This window comes from Mya arenaria, chromosome 12 (assembly GCF_026914265.1).
Source record: "Mya arenaria isolate MELC-2E11 chromosome 12, ASM2691426v1".
Classification (NCBI taxonomy): Eukaryota; Metazoa; Mollusca; class Bivalvia; order Myida; family Myidae; genus Mya; species Mya arenaria.
The window spans coordinates 57135304-57158066 of NC_069133.1; the positions used below are offsets into that span (position 1 = coordinate 57135304).

The 22763-nt window shown below is 35.6% G+C and overlaps 1 protein-coding gene across 5 annotated transcripts in view; it reads right to left on the bottom strand.

Annotated features, from left to right (window-relative positions):
- Nucleotides 1-2167: 2167 nt before the first annotated feature.
- The window catches only part of LOC128210955 (low-density lipoprotein receptor-related protein 5-like), a 29733-nt gene continuing 9137 nt past the window's right edge, over nucleotides 2168-22763 (bottom strand). For 2 of the 5 annotated variants that reach the window (XM_052915302.1, XM_052915300.1), the window contains exons 4-21: nucleotides 20235-20412; nucleotides 18604-18708; nucleotides 17424-17579; nucleotides 17041-17151; nucleotides 16561-16720; nucleotides 15547-15687; nucleotides 15044-15155; nucleotides 13280-13436; nucleotides 12757-12876; nucleotides 11955-12185; nucleotides 8720-8906; nucleotides 8288-8415; nucleotides 6029-6182; nucleotides 5725-5837; nucleotides 4437-4568; nucleotides 3902-4352; nucleotides 3579-3756; nucleotides 2168-3413 (exon numbers count right to left, since the gene is read on the bottom strand). In XM_052915302.1, coding sequence (XP_052771262.1) covers nucleotides 3063-3413; nucleotides 3579-3756; nucleotides 3902-4352; nucleotides 4437-4568; nucleotides 5725-5837; nucleotides 6029-6182; nucleotides 8288-8415; nucleotides 8720-8906; nucleotides 11955-12185; nucleotides 12757-12876; nucleotides 13280-13436; nucleotides 15044-15155; nucleotides 15547-15687; nucleotides 16561-16720; nucleotides 17041-17151; nucleotides 17424-17579; nucleotides 18604-18708; nucleotides 20235-20412 — 3165 coding nt within the window. In that variant the 3' untranslated portion in view covers nucleotides 2168-3062. Of the gene's footprint in view, nucleotides 3414-3578; nucleotides 3757-3901; nucleotides 4353-4436; nucleotides 4569-5724; nucleotides 5838-6028; nucleotides 6183-8287; nucleotides 8416-8719; nucleotides 8907-11954; nucleotides 12186-12756; nucleotides 12877-13279; nucleotides 13437-15043; nucleotides 15156-15546; nucleotides 15688-16560; nucleotides 16721-17040; nucleotides 17152-17423; nucleotides 17580-18603; nucleotides 18709-20234; nucleotides 20413-22763 lie in introns of those variants that run through there. The other 3 variants (XM_052915303.1, XM_052915304.1, XM_052915305.1) reach the window with 3 other exon arrangements.

Below are 22763 nucleotides of genomic sequence, written 5' to 3' on the forward strand. Positions count from 1 at the left end.
CTTGTGTCCAGGCTTTAACTTAGTCATGCATAGGGTATATTGAAAAAAAACTTTTCAAAAAGGTTTAAAAAAACTGGAAAACTGTGGTTTTGAGTTCTCTCATTTATGAAATAGTTTAAAGATATACATTTGCTTGATCTCAAAACTAATATGTCTATAGAATTATCTTTTAGTGTTATCATTCTTTCACTGGATGTTATCCTTGCACTGTTTACAATATCATTGTTTAGTTAATAAGTAAATAAAATGTGAGCAAAAGTGAGTTAAATGACTATATATATATGTGTTCGCGCTTCGCTCGCTCCTCTTTTATGGTCAATGCAAAACAAATATTTTATTATTATTTCGCTCGCTCGCCCCATTATTTTTTGTAAAATATCCGATAAACAAGTTATCAATTTGGTGTGGCCTTAATGATATAAAGTGTTTACAGTAAGGCATTGATGATATTGCGTGAAAAGAAAAAAATCCGTGTCAAGGATTATTATATTACCGTTCTTGAAGTAAAATTACGTTTTGTCATTTTAAGGTAGGTACCTTAGTGTTGTATTCTGTTTTAGCAATTCAATAAAATATATTTGTTAATAGGTAAATTCGAGATTAAGTAAGAAAATTGGCTTCGTATTAGCTACATAATACGTTTATGATCCTTCGAGAAAGTAAGACCTGATGCCTCAAATCTTATTAGAAAACCTGTGTTTCTATTAAACTTTTAGAGTGGTAAAGATCTGAAACTTAACATAAAATCTGATGACATTTAATGTCTGGTTATTATTTAAAAAAGGGCGAATAACTTTAAATAAATTTATATTTGTAAATATACAACTTGCCGTTTATTAGAAAAATTTCACACACCAATTAACTGATGTTGTTTTTTACCTTAACCACGCCTCAAGATGTGTCAACAACCTAGCATGGTTTTGACGCTTTACCTAGAAAACGAATCAAGCGAATCAGTCAACTCTCTGACAGTGAGCGATGACTGAATACTGACGTACCATCAAACAAACTCTCTAATTAGGAAAAATGCTTTACCCAATGTTTATCCACGGATGAATTGCTAACACTTCCGACTTTTAACATTTTCATTCAATAAAATCTCGATAAAACTCCGTAATAAGCAAATTGATGTTTGCAACTAATCCTCTATATCACTTCGCACGTTTGCAAACAATTTCATTGGGAACATAATTGCTTAATTAGCAGTATTCCTGTCAAGTTATTGTTCATTTTCTAGTTCTGTTCTTTTGTAAAAAGGATTTATATGGATGAAGTATTATATTTAACTCTCTAAAGTAAAATTTCATGACGTTTCATAATTTCAAAATTACAATTAAAGCGCTCGTTAATAACCACAATAACTCTGTAAATTATTACTCTTTATACCCCAGACAAACGAAGTTTGAAGGGGGTATATTGGAGTCACCCTGTGGTCGGTCGGTCGGTCGGTCGGTCGGTTTGTCGGTCGGTCCGTTGCAATTTACCTTGTCCGGAGCATAACTACTGGATGTAATTGGATTAAACTTCATACAATGGTAGAGCATAATGAGAGGAAGTGCAGTTTACAATTACCATAACTTTATTCTTGCTTATGACAGAGTTATTGCCCTTGTTACTTTTTTTGTCCGGAGTATAACTTGAAAAGTACTCGATGAAATTCATTGGAACTTCATACAATGGTAAAGCACAATGAGGAAGTGCGGTGTTCAAGAACCATAACTCTACTTAAGCTAGTTACTGAGTTATTGCCCTTAATTTGTTTTCTCCTGTCATTTTTTCCTGACATTAACTTGCATACTACTAGATGGAATTTATTGAATCTTCACACTATGGTAAAGCACACTGAGAGGAAGTGCAGTGAACAAAAAACATAACTCTATTTTAGCTAATTACAGAGTTATTGCCTTTAATACTTTTTTCTTGTCCCGAGCATAATTTGAAAATTATTGGATGGAATTTAATAAAGCTTCATACAGTGATAGATCATAATGAGAGGAAGTGCAGTGTACAGGATTCGCAATTCTATTTCAGCTGAATACAGAGTTACTGCTCTTTGTTACTTTTTCTTGTCCGGAGCATAGCTTCTTCAACAAAATCTAAATATTTAAGCAGTCAGTCAAAATAACACATATATTATTACATACTACACATTGCTTCTACTTTATTATCATCAGGTGTTTTCGTTTTACATATCAATAATAAGTGCTGCTCTATTTCAGTTCTTCAGAACATGTATTGCTCCGCATGTATGCAACCAATTTTATTAGAATAAATGGTGGCCTAATTGGAAACAATCTTGCAATTCATAGATATACATTTAATATCCTTATATACATAGAAAGCAGAACAAACAAAATTTATAGAAAATAAGACACACATGTTAATATACAGCTTACAACTACGAGCATAAAAAGAAAATGCAAACGACATAAAATTCTTTCTAAATAAATCAAAAAGCAAATTCGTGACATAAAGTCTGCAAATGTAGAATATTTTAGAAAGCTATCGAAAAAGATTAGAAGAAAATTTCATGTTCAGTCATGATTCTCTAAAAAACATTTAAGATATTTATTTTCTGACAAAATTTAATTCTGATGACGTCATTCAAAATAGTATACAAACATGAAGAAGCGTAACGTTTTTTGAAAGCAGTGTGATGTAATGATTTAAAAGCAAGCAAAATTTATAAATATTTTACTATAAATGTTTAGATAATTAGTGGATTTTATATCATAATGTATCTTTTTTTCAATCTGAATTAAAAAAAAATCTGATAATTTGTTAATTATAAATTATTCCAGGAAATATATTTCTGTATTGCTTTAAAATATATGTAACTATTGTACTTATTATAGTACATACTCTATAGAACATGTTGCTAGTATGATTTTTTTAACCAATGCCAGGTTTATCTTAAGCATCTCTTGTGTAATATGTCTACGAGTGCTGTGCTTTGCATAGATTGTTGTTTACTCTATTAAGTGTCTCTTAAAATATTAAGTCTCGGCCACGATATAGTTTGAAGTGAATCCGAGGAAACAGTCTGTGTGACTATTCACGGCTTAGGAAGACGTACTTGAAATCGTTCTGTAGCTTTGTGTGGCCCCCGGCCCCGTACAAATTGTCCCCGGCCCCGGTAGCTCGCTTCTTACCGAGCCGACATACCTGTCACCGACTTCCGACGGCGTCGCATAGATGTTTTGCACTCTCGCCGCCATCGGCTGATCGGAAATGCACGACAGGACGCTTACATTCGCCGTGCTCTGCATGGTATGGACGTGGGGTTTGGGCAGCTTGGGTGGGGGGTTGATTCTTTTAGCCTCATACGGAGGGGGGGTCGGGGCAATATCGGCAGGTATTAAATCGTACATGGTGTCTCGTTTGGTGAAGTTGAGGAAGTCGTCATTTTGTATCTGTGAAGATGATCCAGACCATTATTCATAATAGTTTTGACAAATTTTTATACTGATGATTAATTACCGCACAATCTGGTTCAACTTTGACAACGGAGAACACATTGTTTTCATTTCGAAATACAATCCATTGATAATTCTGGAAAATAATTAGGAAATACCCACCGCACTGCATTCCTGGTTTTCCCTAGCCCGAATTTGCGCTACAGATAATGGAGATTCGTACTCGTGCATCTCAAGCCCGAGTATGTCGACACTGTCACCATGACAGACGGCGCTGTGATCGACACTTTCATTGTCTTGCAGGTATCGGGGACCGCCATCAGCTCGCCTCATTTTCCACCTGAAGAGACGGACTTTAATGAGGGCATCGAGATCATAATATGCTTTTAAATATTATCACATGTCAAACTCGTAAATAATAACTTCAAACTATGTCAAGTTCGAAATAATAAAACATATTATTAAAGAATAAACTACACAAATACATCATCGATTTATGATGTGAGCTTCCGTACACGAAACAGATGACGATTACGACGGCAACAATGAGTACAAGAGCACCTCCAGCACCGGCGGCAATATACGGAATTACAGCCTTCACAGAGGCAGTAGGGGATCTCTGCAAGCCCGTACTGGACCGTGGTGGTGAACTTGTTGTTGTTCTTGATGTGGAGTCGGACCGTGGCGGTAAACTAGTTGTTGCTCTTGATGGGGAGTCGGACCGTGGCGGTGAACTTGTTGCTGTTTTCGATGTGGAGTCGGACCTTGGCAATGAACTAGTTGGTGTTCTTGATGTGGAGTCGGACCTTGGCAGTGATCTTATTGTTGCTCTGGATGTGGAGGTAGAAGCAGTTGTTGTCGTTGTTAGGACAGTTGTTGTTTGTGTCGTAGTTGTTGTTGGTGTGGTTAAAGTCGTTGTTGTAGTTGAGGCGGCAACTGAAATGATGTAGTTAAACGAGTACTTACACTGCAATGCATTTTCAATTGGAATTGCATACACAAGAATATAGTTCATCTTACCATCTGAGCACGTCTTTCCATCTGGTAATAAGGACACGCCATCTGCGCATGCGCACGTATATCCACTAGAGTTTGGGAGACAAAGTGTGCTGCAATTAGCCCTGCCTTTGTTCGGGCTGCAAGAACTGGTCACTGAAATAAGAAACACGAAGACAGGCAAATGTTTTTACTATAATGCATGCAACGAGACAACCGTTATTACCGTGTGTAAAATTTGCCGAACTTATTTCATGGTCAAATGATACTAATAAATATTCGTTTTCCTGAGTTAGATTGATACTGAAAACGTGTATGTAAGATGAAGTATGATATAAATGTGTTCCAATGAATGAGCAATATTATTATATTAATCGTGGTAAATTAAATCTAAAATTGTTAAATAAGAAGTATTATGACGCAATTGTAGTTGTTCACAACAAATATATTACTAAATTCATGTAATGCACCTTTCGACGATTTTTCCCAACGAGTATAGTCGGTGCATGGCGTGTTTGACTGGCACTTACGGGATATTTGACAACATGATTGCGTAAAACCCACTAGGTATTAGCAAACAATCAAAGAATCGCAGTTCAACAGGTCTGCAATAAGCTCAATGGTTGGGTATCGTCCAATGTATATATATCAAGTAAAATGTATCCCCGAAGACCAACCCGCTCCCAACTCAGAGTTTGACATAGAAAAACACTGACTTGTGCATAAGGCTATATTTATCTTCCAAAATCTTGACTAACCCCTTAAAGCAACAAGTAGCAATAGTAACTGGTCGAATGGTGTAAATTATATATCCAAACATCAAGTTAATAATTTGGAATATAATTTCTACCACAACGTTAAAATTAAAAGCGCATTTACAAGTATGGCCATACCAAAGCATATGTTTGGTCGGCTTTAGTAAAAAAAGACATAAAAAGAATAAAAACATGAACAAAAAAAACCCGTTTCGTTGTTTCCTTTAATTTAAAAGAAACATTACAGCCTTGTGGTTTTTAACAGCACAGTTTAAAATGTTGATACTTTTCATAATTATCTCTATATCAATTATTACTGAATGATAAAAGGTTGTAACGTGTAAGCGTAATAAGTTAAGATGATTAATCAAATTTCCTATCTAGTTATAGGATATATTGATTCTGTTCCCATTTAATATTTACTTGGTGTTAAGGATTTATTTTATTTTAATATGTTATTTTCCAGACGGATGTGACAAAGGAAATGTTTCATCTGTTACCGTTCTTAAGGGACAAATTAACAATATTGACACTGTTCCTATGTTACTTTTAATTACCTGGTAGTGCCAAAGATGATCTGTACACGGCGATGGCATCCAGTCTTCCAAGTTCGGCGTTCTCAGCAAACTTTACAATCTCCTTAGTGTCCATATCTATTCGTGTAATGTACCTGTAATAGCCATTGAAAATCCGCTGAATGTTTTTGAGACATCACTAGGAAGACTTGTACAACTTTATATGCATTATTGAATGTATTCAAAACATCGTATTTAACCATTGAGTTTTATGATGCCATTATAACCTAAATCGTGTGTCTTTGAAGTTAAACACCACTATTTCACGTGGAGTTATGCTACAAACGCTTTATTCCACGCGGAGTAAAACAGGTAGTCGTCCAACAGTTTGATGTCCATGAGATGCATCCCGGGATCCTCGTGAAACACAGAGCACGAGCCGCTGAACGTGCATGCGTATATCCGGTTAGAACCTCCGTCCGTTACAAACACGGTCTTGACTGTGAAAGATAATCGCCGGAAAAATAAGGATGTATAAACTTTTTCTAAAGATTACAAATAAAGGATAGAAAGTATTGGAATACAATATTCTGGACTCAGAACAGTATCAATCGAAATGGGAAAGGCTTTGTTCTGCAAACTTGACTGTATCCCCGTTTTGTTAAAAGAGTCGTAAAAGTTTGTTTTTTTTCATTGAATTAACTCTCTGTGTGTAAGTATATCTGCAAATAATATTAAAAGATAGAGATTTCTTAACACTTCATGTTCGTTTACTTTCTGTTTATAAGTACTTCTGCTGATCCTATCAATAGTGTGATTGCAGAATACTACGTGTACGTGTATGCTCTGTTTATAAGTACATCTGCTGATCCTATCAATAGTGTGATTGCAGAATACTACATGTATGTGTATGCTCTGTTTATAAGTACATCTGCTGATCCTATCAATAGTGTGATTGCAGAATACTAAGTGTACGTGAATGCTCTGTGTATATGTTCATCTGCTGATTAATAAAGATGTTGCATAAACGACTTAAACTGGAACGTGTAGCTACATGTTTCAACTAAACGCAGTTGGACTGAACAGGGATTTGCGAAATATTATAGTCTTCACGTGCACCGGTAGATTTACCGAATTTCGCCTGCATCCGTTTCCCCGTGATTCTAAAGATGGCATTACTGTTCACATTGCTCGAACATTCTCGTGACTGCGACGACAATCACACATTACTCATGTACCCCTGTTATCGATTACACGCGTTGAACTTGTTCAAAGTACACACGCATGAATGAAGTAGCTCCCAAAATAACATAATTGTTTAAACTTTGTGTTGTTTCGTTCTGTTTATTCTGATGTTATATGCGCCTAGATAAAACTGAACGTGGGCAATCTCTATATTATCAACAAAATAGCATCAGGAGTAGCCCTACTATAGCCTTAGCCAATATACTTAACACGAACATTGATTGGTAGTCAATATGCCCTTGAATTTATCATTATGGTATTAAAATAAAGTCACAATGTTAACATGTTAACTCGTCTGGGAGTATGAGGTCCAAACGAGTGATGGGAAAATCCAGATTTGACATGAAGTGTTCAAAATATAATGTAAACAAGTTTAAAAAGGAGAAAATAATTCAGAAATTGTAATTGTAAATCATCTTGGATACAACACCCTTGTTCAGTTTGTTCCGCAGTAAAATGTTATTAAGACAGTGAAACAATAGAAAAAAACAACGCAGAGCAGGAAATAACAAGACAACTTGAAAAAGATATTAAAAAATAGTTTAAGGTCGATGAAACAAACTGGAGGTTTTCCGATGTTTAAAATGTGTTTAAACATAAACAGAGACCATAAAAGGGTCGTGCGTTAGGGCAGAACAGAGGTCAACTTCAGAATCGGCTGGCATGGACAACAGGCAAATATATTTGATTGTCAACAGGGACTGGACTAAAGTGATATATTTTGATGAATTTAAGAACATCATATGAGTGGTTGTATAGCGACAGCCCTTGCTGTCAAGCGAAGTTCAGCCTTATTGTTTGAGCTTGCATCTCGTGATATGGTGTTGGGACAATTTCATTTGCAAATGACAATTATAAAAACAATCCTGGCAAAAACAAGAATACTGTTGACAATAACCCGAGGCCAGCTGTAACTATCATTTTACAAGATTGTAATGCACCGGAACATAGGACACGGATAGCTATAAAGTATAAACTGAGAAATGACATTCCCGGAATGTGGTGGCAATCTCAATCAACCGATGCCCACATTATACAAAAGTTGACCGTTTTAAAACACTTCTCAGTAGCCTGGGCATGCATTGTTAAACCTACTCTAACTATGGTTTTCTCCTTTCCTATAAGAATGTTGAGGATATTAGCAAGCCAAAGGCTATATGCAAACATACTTTGGTAAGAAACTGATTTGATAGTGTTTATATGATGGTTTAGTCATACTTAAACGGACGTGTATCGATGACGATATGTCACCGTTGCAATGTTTTTATAATAATATTATCCGTTGCTCTATATTAACAAAAATAGTTTGCCAAATTGACAGGTTAAAATAGCTTTAAAGTACAAATGAGCCTTGCCAAACCTTTACTGCTGATTGAAATGCCATTGGGCCACACCATCTTGTCGTATAGAGTGACCATCTCTGACCCGTCCATTTTAGCTCGCATCAGGACTCCGGGTGTCGTCCCGGGGACAGTCCAAAACATAAAACTGCCACAAAATGATTATTTCAAACTACGGGCATAAACTTCATGAAATGCATTCATATAACGTAAAAAGCTGCAATATTATTAAATAAAAACACTTTTAACTGTGATTATTCTTCAAAATGATTGTATACTACTTTCACATAGAGATATACAACTGCATGTTTACAAAGAAGTATACGCATGTATAATTTCCCTCTTTTTAATGATGAACTTTAATTCTTGTCTTTATTTCCATGGGACTTCAACAAGTTTCATTAGATATCAATGGCAATACGGGATAGGTAGGTCAATAAAAATCAGTATACCCTTGTTCCGGTTCCAGCGCTATAGCTCGTGGGCTTTGCCCATACTCGACAATTTTCTTATGTACTCCATCTGGTGTTACAACAGCTATACCCGAAAACCCAAGGACAGTTGTGTTAACAGATGTGTAAAATATATTCCCTGTGCTGTAGTCAATCGCCATTCGCTCGGGATGTGCGTGGTACATTCCTAAAAAAACAAAAAAAAATTAGATTTATTGACATAAGGGATTATTGATTATGCTTTTAATTTCTACTGTCTGCAAATGATCATGTCTTTCGATCCACCCAAAAGCACCATGTGCATTTAGAATCCTATGCAACATCTACGAAATATAGGCCATGGCCTTATCTTTATTTCTGAAGAAAAATGTAATCGTAAAATTTCCAGTCATATAAATTTAATGTAATATGTACGGACATCGGTGTATATATCTAACGATATGAAAAATACACCCGAAAGCGACAAACAATCTCAGGGTACACGCGCCATGGAAATCGGCCAGCGCAATTTTATAGCCACACTTCGCCCTTTACCGGACTGTAGTTTACCAACATCAACCAAAACCTCATAACGGTTCCAATTATGAATATTCAAGAGCTAGATCAGCTTTACAATCATTTTCAATATCATGGCCATGCAAAGGTTATAGTAGTTATCTGCATGTAGGAAAAAGCAATAAAATATCAAATTATTTCTGTTGTGTGCCTTTTTGTAACTCTAATTGAAAATATGATGTGATAAATGTGAACTTTCATAAAATGACAGTAGTAGAAGGAAAACGTAACAAATGGATTGCCAAAATCAGGAGAGACGAAGGGCATATGTTTGAGGTATGTTTATTATACATATTATCGTATAGTTCAACAAATAAACAGAAACATGTATGATGTACTTCAAACTGATTCGATTTACTTTTTGCTTTGATATTAAGGAGTTTCAATTCTAAAATGGTTTCTGGTCTGTTTTTATTTGAAAAACAATCGAATACAGCACCGTATGTTTTTATAACAACACTTAGGTTTATATTTATGATATTTTATTGATTTCTAGAACAACAGTGGTTTGTTCAAAATAATTCACCAAAGATGATTATACTGGTTGGACTCCAAACAGAAGACGTTTTAAGCCAGATGCTGTTCCCAGTATGTTTGACTGGCAGAAGGAGACGCCACATAGGAGAGGACATAAGAGGAAGAAACTTGCAACACACGAGACACTATCAAAACAGTAAGAACTTCAACAACGTATTCTAAAAAGATATATAATATTTTTCATAAAGGCAACCTCAAAATGAATGTTTTAAGTTAAAGTTAAGAATAGTACAATATTAAACATATGACTTTTCCTTTGCAGACAAAAGAGAAGCAGCAATGACGTATTTGATAAACATCCCTAAACCAGAGAAATGTTAACAGGTGATATATTGCATTTCGCCTGGGAAATTGGAAAATTGAGAGAACAATTACAAAGCGATGAAGTCTGCCAATTCAAAAATTCAAATAAATCCCGAACGATTTCTTGTATTCAGGTTAAATAAAGATGACAGCTTGATTAAATTATACACAGGTTTTGTAACATATAGTTTATTCCTTTCTTTTTACAGATATATTGAGACTTCTGCGAGCAACATGTTGAGTTGATATCATGAAGGATATTTTTAGTAGAAAAAGAAGTATGCTCCTTATTGATGAGTTCCAATCTGGCTGCCAAAAGACATAATACAACGAAATATGCCCGACTGTTTCGATGCCCTGTATCCTAAAACAAGAGTAATCATTGACTGCACAGAAATAAAGACACAACAACCATATTACCGAATTCACAGGTTTATTCAAACTTTAAAAGTTGCTGTACATTTAAATGTCTCAAAGGTATTGCACACAACGGGATTAGGACTTTTTCACCTAAGATAACAGGCAGTATGTCAGATATAGAAATAACAAAGCTATCAGGAATCTTGGACCTTTTAGAGCTAGGTGATGACATTATCGCTAACAAAGATTTCACAATAAAGAAAATATTAAGAGAGAAACAAGTTACCCTTAATATACCACCATTTTTAAGTTGTAAACAAAAATACAAAATCTGAAATAGAACAGTAGAATAAAAGAATTTCATTTATTTGATGGTCCATTGCCGTTGTTTTTAGCCGCCTCAGCAAACCAGTTGTGGGCTGATGGTAATTATGAAACCAAACAATTTTGATGTAAATGTTTGTATGTATAGATAATATATCATATCATGAAAATACATACATCTTGTTCCGTATAATTGACAGAATTAATGATTGTTTATTCTTTACGTACACATGTATTTAAATAAAAGAGGTGAAAAAGAATGTGTCCAATTCGGATTTCACATTATCCCAAAGATTTCGGTTAAGGTATAAGGTTTCTTTATGATGGTTATTCTCACACCATACAACACAATCACACCACTCAAGTCCTGTCACTGTCAACTGAGAAAGGACTTAATAGTAGTAATCATGGTTTTTCTTCAGTTTTAAACTTTCTGTGGCATCTTTATTGAGGCAATATGCCTCAAGTACAGTACTCACTTGACGAGAGACTTTTTTTGGTAAACTGTAAGTGATGTTTTAATTAGATGTAGTACGGTACCATAATTCTTTAGAACTATTTGGGAAACTGAGAAACGCTCAAAAATCTTTACAACAGGTTAATTTGACTCCTAGTGACCAACTGTTTATAAATGTTTATGTCAGAGATATGCATCTAGCTTGATATTATGCTTTACAATAGGCTAAAACTTTACTATAAACAGTAAACCTACATAACTGTTAGCACCATTAGCTAAGTGTTCTGGCCTAACAATGAAGACTGGTCGGGAGTATTATAAATGCATTAGATATGGTTTGTTTGCTAATAGTATCAGGACTATGTAAACATAATATGGCAGTTTAGGTTAATGTACATGTACTTTTATTATACGGATGAAACGTAAAGTCTTGCCTTTCCGATTATGAATATATCCCTCACTGTAGAACTTGTAGCCTTTGTTTAAGGATTAATTACCAGATGAAAACGTGTTCACTTTTATATTAAACTCAACAAAAGACAAATCATTTTGGGAAATGAGACTAACATTTCTTCCGCTATAGCTGGCCATTTTTGCGTATCAGATGTGTTCACATCTGACCCAGCTAACCCTTGTTTTGAATTGGCTTATACATTATTCATGAGAGCTTCTTAAGAAAGGTCTATACAAGTTGCCTACCTACATCAACCAAAACCTCATAACCGGTACCATCTAGGTTGGTTTGTTGTAAGAGATAGTCGCCTGTATCTCCCCAGATCACCTTCCCGGTCAGATGGTTGTACTCTATTCCAGCCGGTTTCTTTATCATATCAGAGTCTAAACCTTGAGCCTCACCATTCACCAGGGAAACTTGGTATATATTGCTGTGTGTCCAATCAACAACAAGAATGAAGTCGTCCAGAAGAGGCTCTTTAATGAAATGAACGTAATGCCTTTTTTAAATAGTGAGTTTGCGAAACGCTACTTACATGTATAGGTGTTCGAGTTTACTTTTTGTTGCGTGTTTTGTCATCCAGATGTTTACAATATAAAATCTCAAAGCATCTAGACGGTATTGAGGGCACATATACAGATTGTGGACTTCATCACGCAGGTTTGAGTAGGCTATAGCTTAACGCGAGATTTCATGTACAATAGTTTAACATATGAACATATATACTTATGAGGCATACATGAGACTGTTTGCCCCGCAATAGCCTCACAGAGGAATTCCTACTGCAACTTTGTCTTGTTCGGGTACAATAACAAGTAAAACAACAAAAGGAAAACTACAGAGACAAGCCCAATAGTACCAAAAGGTGTTTTGCAAATAGTAAAAATATTCAGATTTCAATTATCAAAATCCAGCGCAGGGTTATTAAATGTTAACACAACGTTTGATATTGTCAGTATTTTTCTTTTATGACTTTTATCCTTTGTAAACAAACTTTGTATTGTCAACCCAATTTTGTATTAGATGTTTTTATAACATGATACTTACGCGAGGTGCATGTTTCCTTGTTTGCCTCAAGTGTAAAGCCGTATTCACACTGACAAACGCGATTCCTCCCGATCGGAATACAAAGGTGTTCACAATCACCGTTTGCTACATCGCATGGTCCTGTTAGGGATACCAAAAGGATAGCAATTTAGCTCATCAATAGAGAACAAATAGATTTATTTCAAGAATGGCTTTTTCATAAGTGATCTGTTTACATATGGCGTTCATAAGATGAAGTAAGGACACAATGTTTCTGAGATTTAAACGCATTTGTCCATATATATACATACCTGGATAAATAACCCAATTCATGATCTAAATACAACTTTATTGAAGAATGATGAAAATACACACTATGCAAAGGGTTTACATTCCGATTCAAATATAGTTAGGCCGTTTAGTAAATAGGTAGTTTTTTTCGATTAAACGCATTCATACTGAAAGTTGACATGTGCTATATTTTTATGTAATCATAAGTCTGGCAGATATCGATTTTAATGAAATGGAAAAATACTTTAAATACCGTAGATTTTTGCTTGTGTAGTGAGGTCCAGTATAGCAATGTCAGTTACATGTTTTATCGTCGAAAGTGTCCCTTCGAACGATACATCCTGCAAGTCTAGAACGTCAACGTCCGGCTCATTTGTTCGGAAGTTGATATCAATCATTAACAGGTAATGCTGAAATACGAAGGCGTATAAAGTATTGTTCTATCCATCCGTCCGTTCGTCCGCCCATTCGTCAGTACGTCAATGCATCAAGCCACCCAGCCAACAATTAACCCCAAATCTATCTACATACCTATCTATAAGTTTAGTATATTTGCAAAGTGACGTATATTTCTTAAGGTACGTTTACTCCTTTTTATTTGGCATGTATTTGTCAGGAATAAATTAGAAAAGATAGAGATATGTCTTTTGATTCCGTGTAAATGACTTTTTAGGTTTTTTAAGATAGTTCCTGAGGATTTTGAAGAATACACTGGAACATTGTGTACATAAGGCCATACCTGATCTTGATCCTTTTGGTAAAACTAAAGTTTCTATTGAGTGGAACTTAATCGTATTTTACAGCCTATTTTATTTGACTTACCCAACTATTTTATATTGTTCTCCATCTCGTGTTAAGAAGAAAATTAGGAATTGTATCAAAATGGAACTGCATTTAAATTTGAATTAGCCCCTGTTAAGATTATTTTCCTAATACAGCATGGTTTACTTCCCTTGAATACTCTCGACCGTTGCTATGTGTAAAGTGTGGACTTCTGTAGGATTGTCAATATTGAAAATATGAGGCTTCTGGCAAACAGCGTTAACAAGTCTTTGCGAAAGTTTCACCAGTGCTAAATCATTTAACTACTTTATTCGGAATTGCATTTCAAACTTTTGTAGGATTTATTCTCAAAGTGTTATTTACGAACATTTAAACACACCAGTATCAGTGGTAATGTTTTGTTAACTGTTTTGTTTACTTTAGGACATAATTCTTGAAATTATGTTTGTAAAAGTGGTAATAAACAAATATTGCTGTTGTTAAAAATTTGTTGCATAGTTCGCGGTCACGTTTGGTGATCGTAACAGAATTCTTAAGCAAGAGTCCAAGATATATTGAAAGAGAGACACGACACAGACAGACCACTCATGAATCAAAATTATTATTTATATGTATTTGGGATTGTGTTGTTAGCCGTTTTGATGAAGGACATTTCGTCTTGATATTTCTCCTTTTTGTTTTTTTGATAAGAGTATTCGTGCTGTTCCACCATTTTTGAGGTCCCTTCGAAGACTTTTCAAAGATTCTAAACGCACACGTTGTATGCATTATGCAAATATTGATGTATTTTGATAGTTTCATTTACTAATTAATGAATTGCTAATTGTTATGCTTTACAATATTGTTAATCATCATAAATTTTGGTTCTAAAGATTGTTTCCTCTGTTGTTAATGTTACGTTATTTCTCCCACGTGGTAATATCTGATAGAAAACTTCAATTTACATGCTATATTTTATATTTTAGTCTTTCTGTTCTTTACAATCAGCTTTATTGTTAATTTCAGCTTTTTACCATACTCACACTACATGATTCAACGAAATAAAGTGTTCGCGGTTATATTGCTGTCAGTTCATTTATCGAAATGATGACAAAACAGGGATACTGCCTTGGAACGGTCAGTGAAACATGAGATCACTTAAATGTGTTTACAGTTCAGTACTCATTGTTTAAACAGATGAGTTCACCTTAAAATTAGGAAGAAACAACAAAAGCAGAAACAAAGATGTGTTTACCTTATAAGTTTGTATTCTGAACGGGGAAGCGGTAATGCGTGTTGACCGGACTTTATGGTCGGTCCCGTCAAGCCGGACGGTCTCTATAAATCCGTCGTCGATTACATACACCCTGAGAAGAAATAATAATTTCAGAATCTTTTTCAGAATATCAGCCGTATATATAATTTGGTATAACATACATATTCTTTCAATTCCCACATATTCAGCTTGATGACAAATTTTGCTGCATTTTAATTCAGTAAGAGTTCGTAAAATAGAGTTTTTGTCACGGTGGTTATTATTTTTTAGGCAATCCGTTGCCACATCTGGTCCGCATCCGCGTCATATCTATATATAAGACCTATAGATTATTAAATTATACATTCTTTACTTATGCAGAAAATAAATGAAGACAGCGGACACTGGTGTCGTGCACATATAACTAGGGGCTTAAAGTGTTATACAGGCCAATTGGTAGCTGATGCATTATCAAACAACCCGTTTATAAACGAAAAGCTTACAAGTTTTTATCGAGATCGACGGTTAGATCCACAGGTGACGTTAGATTGTCTTTGTTGACTAAAACTGTTATCTCCGTACCGTCAAGCTGAGACTTGAAGATTTGCCTTTTGTGGTTTTCACCAGCTATCCACAACATGGCGCTAGCGAAATAAAGGTGGAATGAAATGTTACCATTAAACACCACAAGAGGAAAATATAACGGCAAAGCGGTGCTTAAAATGGTTAAAAAAAGAATGTTAAAGCCGGAAAAAATACTTAATTTAGAAAAGTAAGTAGTTAAGGAACATTTCTAAAAATATAATACTGCGCAGCGCTATCGTCACCAACAGTCTCTACCCATCTCAGATAGCTATTGTTATTTATATACAAGTTTTGTATAAATACACGTTTATTTCATAATACATTAGACAATATGTCCATGAGTATACATATTATAAAACATACATTGTTATACAAATAAGTCAAAGGTCGTAAGATGTTTTAAGAGCAAATAGAGGATATGTTTTCTACTCATCATACATATGAAAAGTTTTTCGTAATTCGAACGCTTTATCCACATACACCACCAAACTTCTATTAACAACAGCTTTTTGAGAGGTCATCAACTGAATAAACTTAAACATATTCCGTCTTTTAAAGTAATATGGTTTGATATACACTTCTCGTAGTTCAGCACACAATTGCCATTCAAGTAAAAAAGTGATATTCGTCTTCAAGAGTGTTACAAAATAGGCATGTTCTTTCATTATATGGTGTTGCGGTTGGTTTATGCCATCTACCTGTTTCGATGCTCAACATATAACTTGACATTCTTAACCTAGACAATGCATATCTATATTTGGTTATATTTACATTACACAAATAGGGTTGTAGTTCAAATAACGATATATATATATAGTGTGCTGTTGATCGATCTCTTTCTCTTTTCTACCTTGACAATGTTTATCTTTCATAGTGTAAACTAAATTTTGAATGATATTTATATAATGGGAATGAGTCATGGGAAATTGAACCTTTGCAATGGAACGATGCTTATTGATGTCACGTTGTCAAGATTGTCGACCAGTTTGTATGAAGTGCTATCTGTTTGTGAGAAGACCCATATTTGCCCAGCCCTATGTGGTTTTCCTTGGCACCAATACACGTTCCCGTCTCTCCAATCGACAGCAAGACCTGATAAAGATATATATTAGCTCTAGTGTACGTGTAAGCTATACAACACACCCAACGTATGGAAAAGGCTGAACGTCATGATTTGTTTTGACGTGCCTTGTACAGAATACTATTTTTGGAAAAACAAATTCCAGATCTGATAGCTGATAGAATTGATTTAATTAACCATGCCTATGTTAAGTCAATAACAACATGTACATACGTTATATTTATAAAACGGTTATATGATAGGTAACAAATTTTAGCAATAGTTTTAGCTGAGTTCATAATCATTTCACACAGATAATTACACAATCGAATGAAGGAATCACTCTTAATACCTGTTATTGTCTCTGTGGCAGTGAAAAGTGTCTCTACCATACTCATATCGTCAACGTTCATAGCCTTTACACTGTAAGTGTCTGCGTAAATGATTTTACGTCCATGCGAATCTGCAAGAAATGTAATATTCATATACGTATGGTTTTATGCACAGTGATTCAGTTAACTTTTCTCAACCGGGCATGTTTCTTATTCGTAAATTTAGATATGCTTTTATTTGCGATAACTTTATCGACTTCTTCACCAAGTTTTAATGTTGTTCGTACGAATTGAATATACTAACTTAAATGAACTTTATGATGGATCAGAACCGGTCTTCCTACAGAATAATGAGTCAACATATCGTTAATATTGATGAGTAAAAAAGGGAATGAATACCTACCTACAACGACATAGGAAATGGCGTTTCCCACGCCGTATTTACACGTCTTGTTGGACCCAATGTACCGATCATGGCGGTTGATACCTCTTATATCTGCCACACATATTTCCGTCGGCGTTGACCATACCAGACCGCGGTGAACGGGCCCCGCGTCCTCTGAAACATAAAATAATTTTAAAAAATGAAAAAATATACCGTTTACGTAATACTGTGCATGCAAACTGATAAACACCATATACTGGATTCCCTTGGCAGTAAAGTAGACTATAGCTGAAATCCATTTACTTTCGTATTAACTCCGCTAATGAAGGGAGATCTATGCTTAGGAGATAGGAACTTTGTATTATATGATTAACGATCGTATTTACCACAGACGCTATATTTGAAAGTAGACAATGTAATTGAATTGTATGGTGAAAGGATAATGTTTTATCAGGAAGTATATCTTATTTTAGAGGCATAACAAAGTTGATGGGTTAAACAAAGTATCCCTTTGGCTTCGTTATGTATCTTCCTATGTCCATTTCCGAACGTTGTGATAGGTGATCCCTCTTTATATGTTACAATCTATAGTTTGTTATCCGGAATAAGAATGTTCCGTCAGCAAGAGTTTGTGTCAGATAACTCAGGACTCAAGGGCTAAAATCTACCGTTTTAGTACAAAAGTGGCTCCTTATATTAGATATATATATATATATTTATGTAACGTGTTTCGTCAACAAGAGCAGAAATTGTGTTTTTATGAATTCTTTAAATTCCCTGCAAAACCATTCAGTAAGGTGTCATGTTTGGAAAATCATTTTCCTTTGTTTCATCTTAAAAAAATGACGAACTTATAACAAATGAACTAAAAGTTCTCCTAAACAATACACTAGTTGCCCGAGTGCTTAATGTTAAAAGGAATCAACACAACAGCTTTTTCTTATGTCCCGTGGTACAATACTGCAAGTAGTTCACGACTTGTATCAGTACTCTAGTAATTACAGCTACATATCACATCTACCGGTCTTGACGCAGACACTCTTCATTACACAAACAGCCAGCTTATACGATTATATTAAAAGGAGTGCAACTGCCAACATGAAAGCAGCTTTGAAGTAAGCAGCCTTTCCGACACAGACACTTAAAAATGTTTATGGTGATACAATCAAATGCGTTCGCTGAAAAGGAGAGTCCATACCAACACACTCGCCGTCCTGAAGCAGGAAGCCCTCTCGACAGAGACAATCGTACCCGGTTGGTCCGCTCACACAGATATCGCTACACAGATTACTCGCGCAATGGTCTGTAAAGAATTGACAAAGACAAAGCGTTATTGCAAAGGCTTATGATGACACATTGTTTTGTCAAACTAAGTCTTAACGTATGTTCGTACAAGCTAGTGCAAAAAAGAATCGTTTTAGCAAACAAAAAATTCTTAATTGTGTCTGTGTGTTGTTTTCTTGTCATTGAGGTGTTCATGTATTTGTCCCGACTGTGCGCGTGAAAATGTTATTTGATTGCTCCTGTGGTCAAGTTGTAAAAAGCAGTTTTATACGTTTGATCCCCACACCGATTAACACAATCACACACACACATAACGAACATTGATTGATTTGCTGAATGTGACAGTTGCCACTGTGTATATTTTCTGAATCTCGTCACAGCGTAAACGTTGTTAATGTGACATCTCGCCATAGTGAAGATATACTGGCTCGTCGGATTTGAAATCATTCAAACTTTACAATACGGCCTAGAATGTTTTGAGAACAGAACAGCATTAAGATAGTGTAACGTTAAATGTTGACCACGTATCATTTTTAACGACCGTAAATTAATGTTCTTTCGTTGCTTGAAAATTGACCCCTTATTTCATTGTATTACTATTCATGCAATACAATATTATTAAAATGAATTTTAACGTTCTATGTTATCTAAAACGTTCGTCCTCGCATCTTAGAACTGTTTAGAATGTTTTTCAATTTTATTCTCAACTCTTACTAAATTATAATCACTCAAGCCCTTCCTCATGCAGTACATTTTCAATTGAAACAACCTTCAAGTGCATCCTGGTGCGTGTTTATCAACATTATCAACAGTGACTCAGTAGGCTCACATAAAAGTATGTGTTCGTGTGCATTGGTGGTATATTAACTTCCTGAAATATTAATTCTTTTATAGGGAAGTTGATACGCAGATATTCATTGACCTATCATTGCATTATAAAAATCTAACAAAATACGATATAAATAAATGTATTCATAGTTTAAGTACTTTCCAGTCCGGCTTAAGTATTCGATCTTGCTAGCTTGCGTAAGAGTTATTAAGGATGTAATTTTATTCAGATTGGGTCTAGTTAGTTTATACGACAATAAGACCATCGAGACAGCAAACATATTTGTTTGCATTTGACGACGATCAAACAATTGTTTATAACAGTAATACGTATTTTAGACATCATTGATTGAGGGTTGTTGTCAGTGACACGACGGGCAACACCACGACCAACAATGTTGGTGCATTGTACGAACATAGTGAGAACTGTTTAAAACTATATTTATTACATTTATTTGACTCAAAATATTGATCAAGGCGTTGTTGTGTGCGGGGTGACGGACAACGTTACAACCACACTTTCCTTCCATTTGATTGGCCCGTGATCAAGGTATGTGATACCTGCGACATCACGTAAGCCGTGACGGCAAAAACTGTTTTCTTTGCATTTTAGAAAAATAATCTAAGCATTTATCATGATATTAATATGTAGTTGACTAACACGTGTATATTTTCGTACTGGTCTATTATTAAAAAAAATATACGTTTTTGACCTACCTGTAATCAAAGGCTGTGTTGCTTGCGACACCACAGACACCGCTATAACATCAAGGCTAACGTCAGGATTTGTCAGGTAAAATCTTGGACGATTGTTGTCCAGGTCACCCGTTGTTTTGTTCATAATTATGATCTCGTTCTTATTTTTTAAGGATAATGCCGTTACAAAAATGGTGTCCTGTAATAAAATATGGCAATATATAGTTTGAATTTGCTTGTTGGACAAGCATTTAAATTTAATAATTATTGATAAATGATGGAACAAGTGTGCGGTGATGGCCATACTAACTAGTTTAAGCCCCCAAAAGAATCGTGTTCATGTCAGCTCTTGTTTCACTGACCTTTCTAAAGCGTTAATCCAATCATTTAATGGTAAAGCAATTTTAATGATGGTGTTGTTTGTTTGTGGTGATTGCATTTTTGCATATGGTGTAAATTGTGTTGGTGTTTGTATTTGTGTATGTTATATGTTTGTGTCCATAGTTCATTGTCGTGTAGGCCCTGGATTTTTGCACATAAACAGGGTTTATCTTCTAATCTTTGACTACGGGGCTTGTCTCTATATTTGTCATTGTATTATGGAATTGTATTATCTTCTTTTGAAATCCATATAAGATATATACATAGAGTTTTTACTTAATAAAGTTTATATAACACTGTAAACTTCGGGTACAAGCCAATAAGCCTCAGCTAGTGAAAGAAAACCTACAGAGACATAGCGCTACAAGACAGAACACATCATACAACTAATACCTTGATGTGTGTCACGGCGCTAAACGACAGCAAACATTTGATGACTAATGCCGTGAAGTGTGATATGGCACTACTTGACAGAAAACATTACAAAACTAATACCGTGATGTGTGCCAAGGCGCTACCGGACAGCAAACATTACTTAACTAAGACCTTGAAGAGTGACGCGGCACTACTTGACAGTAAACATTCCACAACTAATACAGTGATGTGTGACTCGGGGTAAAAAGACAGATAACATAACAAAATTACAAAATACCGTGAAGTGTGACACGGCGCTACAAGATAACAAACATTACACAACTAATACCGTGAAGGTTGACACGGCGCTACAAGACAGTAAACATTACACAACTAAGAATGTGAAGTGTGACGCGGCGTTACAAGACAGACAACATTACACAATTAATACCGTGAAGTGTGATACGGCACTACAAGACAGCAAACATTACACAACTAATACCGTGATGTGTGACACGGCGCTACAAGACAGTAAACATTACAGTCTTAGACCATGAAAAATGACACTGCGGTGAAAGACAGCAAACATTAAACAACTAATACCTAGATGTGTGATACGGCGCTACAATAGAGCAAACATTACACAACTAAGAATTTGAAGAGTGACACGGTGCTACAAGGCAGTAAACATTACAGTTTTAGACCAAGAAGAGAGACTAGGCGATACAAGACAGCAAACAGTACACAACTAATACCGTAATGAGTGACACGGCCCAACAGGACAGCAAACATTACACAACTAATACCGTGATGTGTGACATGGCGCTACAAGACAGCACATATTACCGACAAATACCGTGATGTCTGACAAGGCGTTACAAGACAGTAAACATAACACAACTAAAACCGTGATGTATGACACGGCGCTTTAAGAAAGTTAACATTACACAACTTATACCCTGATGTGTGACACGGCGCTTTAAGACAGCAAACATAACACAACTAATACCGTGATGTGTGATACGATCCTACTAGACAGCAGACATTACATAACTATAACCGTGATGTGTGACATGGCGCTACTGAACAGCAAGCATTAGACAACGAATACCTTGAAGTGTGACACGGCTCTACAAGACAGCAAACATTACACAACTAAGACCGTGATGTGTGACACGGCGCTACAAGATATCAAACATAACACAACTAATACTGTGAGGTGTGACACGGCGCTACAAAATATCGAACATTACACAACTAATACCGTGATGTGTGACGCGGCGTTATAAGACAATACACATTACACAACTAATACCTTGAAAAGTGACACAGCGCTACAAGACAGCAAACATTGCACAAATAATACCGTGAAGTTTGACACGGCGTTACAAGACACCAAACATTTCACAACCAATACCGTGAAGTGTTACACGGCGCTAAAAGACAGCAAACATTACACAACTAATATCGTAAAGTGTGACACGGCGTTACAAGACAGTAAACATTACACAACTAAGACTGTGATGTGTGACACGGCGCTTTAAGAAAGTTAACATTACACAACTTATACCCTGATGTGTGACACGGCGCTTTAAGACAGCAAACATAACACAACTAATACCGTGATGTGTGATACGATCCTACCAGACAGCAAACATTACATAACTATAACCGTGATGTGTGACACGGCGCTACTGAACAGCAAGCATTAGACAACGAATACCTTGAAGTGTGACAAGGCTCTACAAGACAGCAAACATTACAAAACTTGAGTTTGAGCGTCTGCCAACCGTGTTAACGCTGTTCGACTTGTCT